Here is a 13,678-nt window from a genome sequence, read left to right as displayed (position 1 = left end):
TAAAATAATTATATGACCAAATGGGTGGTTAAGCTTAAACATAAGAAAAAGACTGCTGTAGTTCAAATAGAAAATAGTAGTAAAGTTCACATTTTGCTACAAACAAACAGAATATTAAAGGAATAAATGTGACGCGGTTAGATTAACCAGATCTCTCCATACGAGGCAATTTGTTTTGATCACGTGACAATATGGCGTCTGCCCTCACCTGACTTCGTATTGCGGAGTGCAATGCGGCGAGCATACGAAGCAGGAAACTAGATTATTAACATCTTTCCTTCAAAAGCCCCATGCAAAACTCTACAGGCATATAATTTCTGGCGTCGATCTCTCACCATATTTTATCATGTCATTTGCTCACAACTTAAAATTAGGTTAAAACATGCGATAGACACACGAATCCGCTCGTCTATAATTCCTACACAACTTTGCATTGTTATATCTCTTGTTGTAAATCGCACCAAGTGATTCTATAAAGTATAAGTCCAGATGTTCTCGTAGATGTTGTGCTAAGTGTTTGTTTTGTATATATAAATCGCGCATCCTTTTCAATATAGATTTATTATATTTAAGTTGCCATTAACTAAAAAATATCAAGATAAAAAACGTGCTATGGTGTAAGGTAAATTCTAGGTTTACTAGGTACTTATTAAGCACAGTCGGTCTTTGGATTAAAAAAACCCTCAAAAGCATAACTCATCTTAGACCTTAATAATATGTTACGTTTTAATTTTGTCAGGTATAGATGATGTTTTGACTTAAAAAGAGATAATATTTGATGTAAAGTAATACTGACAATTTTATGCAACTTTGTAAACGAAAAAATAATATATGTTGCAGACAGACCACCAGTATGCAAAAGGCACCAATTCACCTTCCACATTCTTATACGGGAATAAGTATATGCTTCTGATAGTGCAAGCTTAGAAACTGACACCAAAGATAAGCTTCAACATTCATGTGTCGACTGAAGTAACTTAACATGCACAGACTTGCAATTTGCTCAAAGACGTGTCCAGGTTTTAGACGTCTGTTTAATTATAACTTTAAAGTGTAACTGGGTGTTATGTGACACTGGGTGTAAAGTATGACTGGGCCAAATACACAGGGCTATTAGGGTTGTCTAGGACTTATTAGGACTGCCGCTTAAAGTGTTTCAATACAATAGTGTATAACAATACTACTCATGCAGCTCTGAGATTTTTCAAAGATGTGGTTAACAAACAACAACTCAAATTTTTTAAAATACCAAATGTGTTTGTAAAGCTTCCAATTTTGTTTTACTGATGCTTTATCTTCTTAGCAAGCCATACAGGACAGAAAAAGTTTTGAAAATATATTTGTCTGACGTTTTAAAGCATTATTATGCCTTTTGTATTGAATGTATACCTGATAATTCTGGCCAGTAATGATTCTACCCCAGAATTCTTCTCCTTAACTGGAATGGCATTAATAGGTATCTATTGCATTACCAATCTAATTCCACGCTCCCCGATCCCGCATATGTTACATGAATGCATTCTAAAATAGAGGTATGCTCAGTGACATGAAAATCGGTATATTTTGAAATGTTTAAACTTAATGTCAATTAACTCTGATGCACACTCGATCAAACTTCCATTCAAATAGAACATCTCTGACGCACACAAATAAAATTATACGACTTTGCAATCACTCAGCTTACTCCCGTCCCCCGTTCTACATCATGTCTGAAAGGGACAGTAACACAAAGCGCCACTTTGAACAAACTCCCAGTACCTCTTTAATGGACATGGTTGTGACTAATACAGATAAAAAGCCAGTGAAATATCTGATTTAATGCTATTTCTTGATTAAAAAAACGTCGTTTTATATTAGGTGCACTATCTTGAATTTGTCAATCGGTTTCAACTGTACGTGCCTGGTCTCTTGTGCAAAGCATTACAAATGAGACCAGGGTACAAGTCTAAGCATTTATTATGGCGCTTGATCGATTGGTCAAAACATTCCTACGGTGTTTATCTTTCAACTATTAACATACTAGAAATCTTCTTTATCTTAACTTGTGCAATAATTACATAAAGGTATCATACAGATTTTGAAATGGTTTTATTGTGCCTTTAGTACTTCAGCGTGCGAATGTATTCTACTCGATTTCTGGCAATTTTAGTCTTTTGTTGTAATTATTTATGGGATTCGAGAGTTCAGCTATAATTAAAACACACTATAGTCAGCAGGTGCGCAGAAAGTCCCTGACATGAGGTGTACATTTCAAGTTAGTTATTATTATTATCATCATCATCATTAATAATAATAATAATAATAATAATAATAATGGCACAGTATTTCACAGTGGGTCTCTTATCATTGTTCTCCCGACCACACTCAATTTAAGAAACTTTCATCGAAGCACAATTTAAAGACGAACGATTATTCAATTAATGTCTCTTTACCTGATAACTTTCAGGAAAGGGAAAGGAAAGTTTAAGATCTGTGTGGACGAAGAGTGAACAGTACCCTCCGATCTCGCTCGCTCAGAAGAGAAAAAATTATCTCCCAGAATGGGTATGTAGATAAAGAAAAGCTACATAGGTTTACCCCGACTTCGGGTAATTAAGGGCTAATTATTATTTAATTTAAAACCCTCAATTATTGCTCTCGTATCTTTGCTTTTCTAACGTTCAAAGCATCATGCTTAATGATTTAACTTTGAAATGACGTTGTTTAATGACGTAACATGCATAGTACTTGTTGAATGATTGAAGCGAGAAATAAAATGTGAAAACTATTTCGCATAAAGTAATCAAAAGATATGTCGATGCAGAATAATAACAATAATATGTTATTAAATATAATTCTGTAGTCTACCCTTTTGATATTGAAATTCCATTTTTTTTTAAAACCTGTTTTTGAATTTGTTTCAACATAGGTATTGCACAGAATCGTATCCATCATTAAAACTTGAATTTAATTCTCCATGGTCAGAAAACACAAGTCATGCTGCAAATAAATGGATATACTCAAGATTATCCAAATAAATATTTGGAATTAAACAAATAAGTTCTCTTGAATAACGACATAAAGTAACCAATCTTACAATTTTCACACTTATGACAATAGCAATGTAGTAAAAGATAAAATACTTTCCATGGAAGGTATAGAGTAGGTAAATAACTGTGAAAATATAAATCAATATAAACAGCCAACTTGTGTGTTCGCGGGTGTTTTTGTTTTATAGGTACTACAAACCTGCTCGCCCAAGACATACTGGTCTGGTATGGGAAATCATCATCATCATCATCGTTATTATCATCATCAATCCCTAAACCAAGAGGTCGTAGGGGCACAACAATTGACTCTAGAACCAATTCCCTCCATCTTTCCTTGTTTTCTATTTCCCTTTGGGAACCTTCAAGCCCCATAACTATCCACTCTTTAATATTGTCTTCCCACCTTTTTTCTGTCCGCCTCTTCTTCTGCACTCCCGCACTGTGCCTTGCAATATTGTTTTTGCCACGCAAGATGATCTTGATACATGACTATACCACTTCATTTTGCGTTCTTTCACAGTGGTAAAGAGGTCTTCATTGGGTCCAATGGCTCGTTGGATCCTGCTGTGGACCTCTTTGTTGGTTATGTGGTCAATGTATGAGATGCCCAAGATCTTGCGGTAGCACCTCATTTCGAAGGTTTGAATGTTTCTTTGTGAGCTTCCGTGTTTCACAAGCATATAGAAAAATGGATATGACAATTGAGGCACCAGCTTTATTTTGGAACCAAGAGCAATGTTGGTGTCTTTCCATATTGGTCTCAACTTTGTCATTGCTGCTGTTGTCTGGGCAATCATGCAAAGTTGTTCTGGTTTGGAACTCTCATCTGTGATAATGGATCCCAAGTACTTGAAGCTTGAGGCTGTTTCCAGCTACTGTCCACTGACCGCTATTTCTGCACTGATGCTATTGGTGTTGTTTGTCATCAGTTTGTTTTTCTCGGCGCTAATCTCCATACTATATGCTGTGGATGTTTTGTCGAGGCGCTCAACCAAGTCAGCCAGTTCTTTTTCATCTCTTGCTAAGCTATCAATATCATCTGCTAAGTGAAGGTTGGTGATTGTTCTTCCTTCGATGCTGGCATAACCAGGCAAACCAACCGTTTCTACTGCATGGTAAGATGACACGTATTGTTCAAAGTAATTCACGTGAATAGCATGTCAAAGCTTAACGTATGCCGAGCGTATAATGGATAGATGACCTCTTGATTAAATATTTTGCATTAGTGAGGATTATGCATATTTATACACCACAATGTTAATTGAAAGATGCATCTGTTATATTTTTTAATGGATATTTTGTGATCTTTTCTTACCTTAAATAGTTTTTCTATCTGTTCTATCATTAGCAACTCTCTCTCTGTATGTATGTATATATATATATATATATATATATATATATATATATATATATATATATATATATATATATATATATATTCTTTCTTTCTGTCTCTCACAGACGATTCCCTCAGTCATACTGAGCATGAAGATTACAGGTGACAGTGAGTATATCCACACACATACCTACATTTTATTTCGAAATGATGTTTCGTACAAACGACATGTCATAAGATTATTTCCTTCTAATTAGAAATAATGCACATTAGTGTGCATAGTAAGGTAAAATTTGGTTAAAAGTCATTTAGACAAATCAGAAAAACTTCACAAGAGTGGATCTGTACATGTATATTGCGCAACTCCTTGCAGTTGAGCGTCTTCCATCTCTTCGATAACGAATATGTGCACAATTTACAATTTTATGACCAAATGATTGTTATCACACAAGCACACACGCACACCCACCCACACACACCCACAGAGTAGTCACTTATGGCAGGTATATTGGTACATTCATGTTCTATACATTCATACGAGCCGGAATTCGATATTTCCTATGCATATGCAAATAGATTTCTGTGATGGTGATATACTTTGATAACATGTGTTTGCTACAAGTAAACAAACTCTAGTGTATACAATTATTACCTTTCAGCCAAGTACTATAACATTTTTGAAGGACAGAATGTGGAGAAGAATGCTATAACAGAGGCTGATTTGGTAACTTCCATGAACCAACCCAATTTTTTGAAGGTAATTTCAGTCATTAGATAACGAAGCCCTCTTCGCTAAATATCAGACACTACTTGTTAATTGCTTTCACAGACTGAAAGGGTTAGATGAACAGGGTGATGCAAAGCAAATGAGTAATACCATATATACTGGGTTAGAAGTTGTGTCCAAATGCAAACAGTAAAGATCCTGAGCAGCAGGTTCATTATGTGACATCAGCTATGGATCTGTACAGTTTGCAATCGGACTCGACTAATCAGTGAGTATTTTGGAAAGAAAAGAAAGAAACGAAGAAATAATAATGGAAAAACAAATACGAATGCGAATTACAAATTCTGCAAATAATTACTTAGTGGTTATCGTGGAGAACATTTAACCAGAAAAGCGATTGTTCGAATCCAGGCCTTGCTCACCCAGCCACCGTGACGTGTCTCTAGGGAACATTAATTATTCTAATTGCTTTAGCACCATATGACCTTTCATGTATTGATGTGCCGTTAAAAACCTGCCTGTCACTCGATCAAAGTAAAAGAAATAGTTGGACATTGTGTTACCTGTAGAGTTAAATACGCATGCCAGTCTTGTTCTCCAGGTTAATTAATAAACGTTTCGGTTTCTAACGTATAATTTCATTATTACAGCGAACAGCAGACCTGGTTGTGACGGAGCAGCTTAGTGAGTTGGCCATTAACAATACGATTCCCAATCGACAGACCTTAAAGAGGATTATGGGCATTGATACAATAGATATTAGTTATGAAAACGACGGCTACATGCAGATGGTTAGTACGAAGAAAAAACATCTACATATTTTTCTTCCTGAAAGAATTATTTTGCTTTATCAAATATGGATGTTAGAGCAGCATGAATTTATAGATTTAAAAGAAATTGCGCTATATTTACTACCTCAATTTTGTTTCGGTTAATAACCGAGTCTTGAAGGAGTCAAATTTATTGCTTGTTTATGTTACAAGAATTGCAGGAGATGATACCCAACTAACTAGGTAAAGTCCTAAGATGATAATGCAACTGATCTACACTGCTAGAAAAGATTAGTAGCATGTGTTTCACCAGAGCTGTTAATGGTCTAGCGGGTCTAGTTTTGTTATCTACCAATATCAAACAAGATACAAATAATGTAACACCTACTGGATCATCGTGTTGTGCATGGACTTACAGGCTAATTTTCACCCAGCTAATTTGCATGAATGAAGTGTTCAAGAACATGTCAACATTGACTTTCGAATCACTGAACCAAGTTGATTCAGTTAATCAAATTCAGATAAGGAGGAATAAATCCCATATTGATTGACATACATTTTCTTGTAGAATACTAATTTCGTCTCTTAAGCAGGTATGGCAGATTAGTCATAATATATAGTCAAAGCATAGAGAACATCTTAATGTTTGATTTAATGTTACGGACATTATATTTATGAACCCATCAATTTACACCAAAGAAGGTTGAAAATATTGTCATGAGTGATTATATCAATATTTCATGTACTCCATCGATCTTTATTCGTTGGCTGTCTTATAAGTGTCAATTCCCATAAACATATAATCTCTTAATCGCTACCTTTATTGGTATAAATCAACATGAAATAACTTTAAAACGTTCCTTTTCAATTGAAGATATACAGATATCCGCTAGGTTGTCGCCTCCGTGAATTTGCGATTCAGACCCAAGACAGCCTCGAAGTTTTAGAAAAGTTACTTCAACTAGCTAAATGTATACAGCAATTCCACAGAGCTAGATGGCTGGTGAGGTGCATCAGTGCCAGGGATGTCTGGATTGGTCAGAATGGAGAGGTATGTAACATACATAGACTGATCCGAATCCTTATAATTTATGGAAAATGAATTAACGTTAAATTTATGGGGATCATTCTTATCATATTTAGAACAAGACAACAAAGTCTTGCACATACATGCAGGATAATAAAATGAAACAGAGTTGCGTAAAATACTTTATAATTCCACTGGTATATTGTACACCACAATGGAACTGATTTATAAATAACCAATATCTTGTTTGTAAGATGTACAAATTATAAGTGAATTATGTGTACATAGTGATGTGGGGCCTGTGTTGCTGATTAGAGATCATTTCTCATATTTTATGTAGAATTTTCTTTACTATGATTCCCTTGCAATTTGAGTTACAAATTCTGTAATATTAGGGCAGTTTTGTGAAAATAGTATCTGTAAATAAATTCGACAAAAACTGGATTATTATTCTAAATATCCTTCGAATGGATTGCTTTAGTCGCTTTTTTACGTACAGATTTACTTTCTGAGACTCTCACGTGCGTGTCCCCTGCCAGCAGATGTGGAATGGGTCATTGGAGAACCATTCGAAGACAGACGACACTGGTAGCGTATTTTAAATATCGTCCAAATCTCACATTTTCTAGGAATAAAACATCTTTGGATACCTGTATCAACATCTCTTAGTATTACATAAAGTAAGATTTCTGTAAGTGTTCTGCCCTTGATTGCATAATTATGATTAAATGTGACTCCGAAGAAAACGTTTGTGACTTCGAAGAAACTTTAAATGAGTAAGCAGTTTTAAATACGCAATCTTTGATTTAATATCCGAGTTTAGATCAAAGAAAAAGGTAATGGAATTAATATTTACTGACTTCAAAACTAATTCCTTACAGTTTGATTATTTTAATAGCAATTTCTTTTAAAAGAGAACCAATAAAAATATTGTTTCATCCTGCAAATGGCTCTTATAATGCTCTTTAATTTAAATGCCACTGTTTGTCTTCGTAACTTTGGCTAAAAATCTTGTAAGTGAGACCACCACTTAGTACTGATTCGGTTCCGGTCTTTTTCTTAATAAATTTGATCTATTTTCAGTGATAATTTCAATGTGATTTAAATATATGATTCATATACAAATTAGTTTTGTACCTTAAGAAATGTACGTACTTTGTATCTGTATCCAATACGAAATAATTAATGCTTAATGTACATGTTTAGATCACATCTTTTTACCCCCTGCCGAACATAGTGATATGACAAACATTTCTTAAATAATAAATAAGATCGGCTTATCAGCGTTAAGCAGATTTCGTACGTTTTGCCATGTACCCTAGATAGTAAATGTCCTTGATTGGCTTGACGTTTCTAACTAAAGCTAGTTCTTAATTTTGCCATATCATTAAAGGATGCCACCTGAGATTCTTCATTCTGATTATGACAAAATGTATACCACTGCCAGCGACATATACCAGTTTGGCATGACTGCCTTTGAGGTTCACCAGATACTTTCCTTACCGGATGGGCGTAAGGCATCCTTATCAAGCGTACCTCTAGCTCATGTATCCAGATATAAGGTACGTGAACTCAAGATGATGATACATTTGTGTTTTTATAAAATGTATATTTTTTTCTCACCTATGTGACAGAGAAATCTGGCTGATTACTAACCTAACTTTTCTTATCTCTGTCTACACCATCATAGAATCGTCTAATCTCTTTGCCAGAAAAGAAATTTCGCTGAATATGAGTTCTGAATGTACAAATATTCGTTAAACCGTGTCATATGAAGGTAATGAAAATTGTATATTTTTTGAGAATAAAGAAATATTTGATTTTCTCTAAAGAGCCTTCGAAATATTTTTATATTTTCTTCTTTGCCCTATATATTTTACATAAGATAAATTTTTATATAGAAGTTTGACACAAACTTGAAATACACAAGTCGTATTCCCAAACTTTCTTTACAAGCACAAATGTGACATGAGTTAGTTATCTAATTTTAATGATTTTGTATCAAGTAATACCGACTACCGTCGAAATTTCTTCTTGTAGCTTTTGGACGCTCTGCATAAAGGACAACATCCGCCGCAGCCGGCAAGATGTCCTGACGAAATGTACGAAATCATGAAGCGGTGTTGGTACAGAGAAAGAATCAGACGCCCAGCCATTGACGAAATAATTGAAAGGATCGAGACCCTGTAAGTTCCGTGTTAAATCTTGTAAACTATTCCAACATTGCTTATTTATTTCTATTTTTTACGGAACAATATATATTTTGTCTTCTAAAGCTTTGCTATATTCTTAATACGTCATTTGATACCAAACAATGTCCAATGAAAGCAATATATAATTCTGTCTGAAAGTAATATTTTATTGTAAGGTAGAAAGATTCAGAATGAGGTCACATACCTCGATGTTCTTACTTGTATTAACCAGAAGAAAGGTCATATTATACTGACAATATATTTTATTTTTACATTAATCAAATCTGAAGAATGACGAAACGAAATCTCATATTGGTACCTGATTTATTGCAGCATCAAGTGTAGGCGATCCACGAATGATACAATCTACAAGCGGACCAAGTTCAACACATGTACAGCTGAAGAAAAAGGCAGTGTAGACAGTCCACCACAGTCCGATAAAGTAATTTGTCATGACTACAGCGTTGCGGAAATGTTGAAGCTCAGCACTTTTGACGAGATGAATCAAACTAAACGATCACAAAGAGCACGTTTGGGTAGCGCTGGGCGTAGTAGCATAATGCCCACAACTCGAAGCAATCCAAATCATGAGACGCGTAATACTGTTACATACACTGGGTATGATAATTGCCCTCATGAAGGACCGAAACGTTTGTATGAAAATGCATCGGTGGATCTGTCTTCACACATTTCATTTGAAAATGGGTCAGTGGCTCAAAGTCCTAGTTTATCCAGTAAACACGATTCAGTAGAATACGTTAATGACACGTTTGATGATGATCACATGGATAAAGTATGTGATGCATTACCTCGAGAAGAGAGGAGCCGGAGGTCAGTTATGCTATCATCGGTTTATTCAAGGTCAAATGAGGATGACATGCGCTGTTATGACAACAATGTGTCTAATAATATGTTTATAGAAAGTGTGACAAATAAAATTCGCAAGAGGTCTAAAAGCAAGGACTTCAAAAACTGCATAAAATTTCCATCAACGCATCAAGAGGATTCAGATAGAAATAAATACATTGGAAACAATGAGGATAACAAACATCAAAAGGATAGAGAAAAATATCAAAGTGGAATACATTATAGGAACAGAACAAGAAATTCAATTCCATTGCCAGTCATTCCAGTTCAGACACACCCGTTTTTCATCCCAGATGATGATGAAAAACATACAAGTTCATTATCAATATCTAAGTCTCCGAAATCTCAGATGAACCAAAGTGCTGCAGATGAAGCACATTCCTATCGTGACTTTGAGTTGGAAAGTACGCTTGATTTGGGCGTTTACAAAAATACTGAAAGAGACACTTCAAAGGTACCTTTTGAAGGTTCAGTTGCAGACCAAACAGTTCATGTGTACGATTATGCTGTTTTTGGGGAAGACGATCAAGCTAGAGGCTATGATGACAATGGTTACCTTGAAGCAAACACGAAAAGGCGTCAACATCAGATTCATAATGCACACAGCCAAGGAAATGAAAAAGTGGATTTACGCTTCGACGATGGTTATTTACAGTCAGTAACTATGCGGAGACAACATGAAAACAACGTGGCAGGCACATCTAAGGACAGAGATGTAAGCATTAGCTCGATACAGGATAGAAGATCTAGCCACAGAGTTTCTGACATTTCAGCTATAAAACATATTGGTCACACACTTGGTGAAGGAACGACCCTGTATGAAATAAAAGACATCTCGGACGTATGTAGTTTAGAAGACAATGTCAAAGATTGTGCAACTGGAAAAGATAAGGAAAGTCGAAGCAATATTGAAAATAACGGATCCATACCCAAGTCTTGGCCCAAAAAGGTATTTGCAAGTTCTAGCCACAGTGCTTCAGACATTTCAGTTATGAACACTACTGGTCATACACTTGGAGATGGAACGACCCTTTATGAAATAAGGGACATTTCAGACATATATAGTTTAGAAGATAATGCGAACTCTGGTGGCAGTGAAAAAAATAAAGAAAGTCGAAGCAATATCGAAATAAACGGAACAATAGCGCAGGCTTACAACAAAAGGACATTAACAATTTCTAGCCACAGAGTATCAGACATTTCATTTATGGATACTACTGGTCATACACTTGGTGACGGAACGACCCTTTATGCAGAAATGGACAACACAGAGTCCATAGTTTGAGGATGATGTTTATATTATTGGCAGTGAAAATGATAAACAAAATGAACGGAATTTCGAAAATAATGGAACCGAAAAAAAAAACAACGTATTTTCAATCTCCATTTAACATGTATACCTCAGACTAGATGAGATCGGCAGTATATGATTTCAGTTAACATTCCAAGATGTTAAACAAAACGCTTTCATACCAATCGAATTAACTGAGTGGGGCACGAACGGGAGATAATTGTTTCACATCAAGTAAGGACGGGCGCTAGAAAAAAATAAAAACTCTTCACATTTTTTTAAATAAAGAATATATAAATTAAAATCTATGGCATTAAAGTATGAATGCAAATATTCTAAAATGTTATCGTTATGCTTACGTTAGAAGAACATATTGTCTGACTATTTATACACGTCTTAGAGCCCTTGTAATACCACATTCTTTATCCTTCAAGTAATTACATCTTTAACATTTTAATCACTAAACGATAAAAATATGTGATTGCACGTGGAAATTGTTTCCAGAAGAATTCAGCAAAGTAATCTCCCAGGAAACTATTCGACTCGAAGTAAAACAAAAATGAATGCGGATTGATGATCTCATCTTAAGGTTGCATACTGCATACTTTATTGCGAATTAAGTACTACAATGCCTTTGAACCTGTCATTATTAGAGATTTGTGTCCTTAGAGTCTTTGATTTACCAAATTCATTATATCAGGACAAAAGACGGAAAGTAAATTATATTTGGTTAGAAGATAATATAAACGAAGTTTATTTACTTAGAGACATGTCTAGACTGGAGTTCTATGAAGTTTAGATTAATTATCGGTGCTGGTTATATTTACATATTTATGGGTATGTTTGGAAGACGGATTGGCTAATAATTTTATTCTCAATTGACTGCAGAGTGTACGGAATTGTAATAGACCATTTTAAAGTAAATAGCGCTTCATTCGAATCTACAACGTATGGTAATAAGGTTTGCATCATCAAATGTAAAAGTGTGATAGCTCTATTGTGAGTGCCATAGCGTGGACCTGAAGGTGAGACTGGTAGATGGGCAAGACCTTGCAAACCTTCTGAGCAAAGATCATGTTCCATATGTGATGTACTGATTTATACGCAACCTTGGTAGTTTTATATCTAAAACGTTTTATACAACCTATAGTGATAGAGCTGATGTGAATTGTTGTCCTTGTAGTACCAGTTTAGGACAGTCACCTGCACAATAACTACAATTTGTTAGGTTCTGATTTGTAGAGGTGTAGTGATTCATCAATGTGTGAGGTGTTTGATATTTTCCGCCATGATATCCTACATTAGTATCTAATACTGCAAGAATATCACATATTGCATCCGTAGTGAGGCAGTACATTGATTTAAGGAGGTTTTTGTGCAATTTTATCTGCATGACAGTTATTTGACCTGAGAAATAATAGTTTATATATAAACAACTGATATTTGATAAGGATGAAATCCCGATAATGATGTTTCTTCTTATTTTTATTATCATCGGTGAGTTATATTACAAAATAACTATATCTGAATTGGTTACCAGATTAATCTTCCTCCTAAATTCTCTTCGATAGAAGAATGTGTGTTTTGCATACCGGTGTGTGTGTGTGTGTGTGTGTGGTAAATTATATTTGTAGATGTTTCTGTGATAATAAAAGTATCGTTTTTGCATGATTATCACTCTTTTGATACCTTTATTTGATTGTCACTCTTTTGATACCTTTATTTGATTGTCACTCTTTTGATACCTTTATTTGATTGTCACTCTTTCGATACATTTATGATCTGTTACTGCCCAAGAGGTAACAGTGTTCATGTATTGCACTATCTACTTCCTACGTACCTAGTTTGTTTCATCACAGATCAACGAAGAAAGAAATATCGATAAAATTGTATATTTAACAAGCAGTTTAAATATATCTCTATACAGCGTTATGATATGTTGAATGCAGAAATTATCGCGGTAATATCCTACTTACTGGCTTCGGACAGCATTGTACTACGGTCATCTTATTGATGATCATTCCTGCTCGTGTGGTCTACCAGCTTAAAAGGATTTTCATGTCATGTTCAAAGTATTTTGTATCATCATCATCATCATCATCTAGCTATTCCATTTCGAAAACTGTCACGGCTTTAATATGCTAGTGAGCGAAACAAATGGTTCCGTTTCTAGATCTAGGGCATGAGTAAATTGCTAAATGTAACTGATACAGTATGGCATAGTGCGAAATAAACGTAAATAGAAGGTGTTGGAAACAAAAAAAAGCGTAATGTTTTACTTCGACTAGAAGTGAACTTATCTGATTTTTGTTCGCTTCGTTGAAGATTTGTGAAATATATGTAGAGCAAAGTACACGAAAGGCATGTTGAAAGGCAAGTTGGTATACATTTTCCGCATTATAAAGGCATGCTCCCAAAAACACAGTTACCATGTACAAC

General features: G+C 34.9%; 1 protein-coding gene across 1 annotated transcript in view; it reads left to right on the top strand.

Moving 5' to 3' along the window:
• LOC149806765 (uncharacterized) overlaps positions 1 to 12,842 on the top strand; it is a 30,927-nt gene extending 18,085 nt beyond the window's left edge. Inside the window, exons 7-15 of the mRNA XM_089957256.1 lie at positions 2,447 to 2,544; positions 4,491 to 4,533; positions 5,025 to 5,122; positions 5,743 to 5,883; positions 6,737 to 6,913; positions 7,389 to 7,477; positions 8,283 to 8,451; positions 8,930 to 9,075; positions 9,415 to 12,842. Coding sequence (XP_089813382.1) covers positions 2,447 to 2,544; positions 4,491 to 4,533; positions 5,025 to 5,122; positions 5,743 to 5,883; positions 6,737 to 6,913; positions 7,389 to 7,477; positions 8,283 to 8,451; positions 8,930 to 9,075; positions 9,415 to 11,233 — 2,780 coding nt within the window. The 3' untranslated portion in view covers positions 11,234 to 12,842. The remainder of the gene's footprint in view (positions 1 to 2,446; positions 2,545 to 4,490; positions 4,534 to 5,024; positions 5,123 to 5,742; positions 5,884 to 6,736; positions 6,914 to 7,388; positions 7,478 to 8,282; positions 8,452 to 8,929; positions 9,076 to 9,414) is intronic.
• Positions 12,843 to 13,678: the final 836 nt, after the last annotated feature.

The sequence above is a fragment of the Sinohyriopsis cumingii genome, chromosome 1 (assembly GCF_028554795.1).
Source record: "Sinohyriopsis cumingii isolate HCF-2022 chromosome 1, ASM2855479v2, whole genome shotgun sequence".
NCBI lineage: Eukaryota > Metazoa > Mollusca > Bivalvia > Unionida > Unionidae > Sinohyriopsis > Sinohyriopsis cumingii.
The sequence above is the reverse complement of the archived record's forward strand: the minus strand, read 5'-3'. Positions and strand labels throughout refer to the sequence as shown.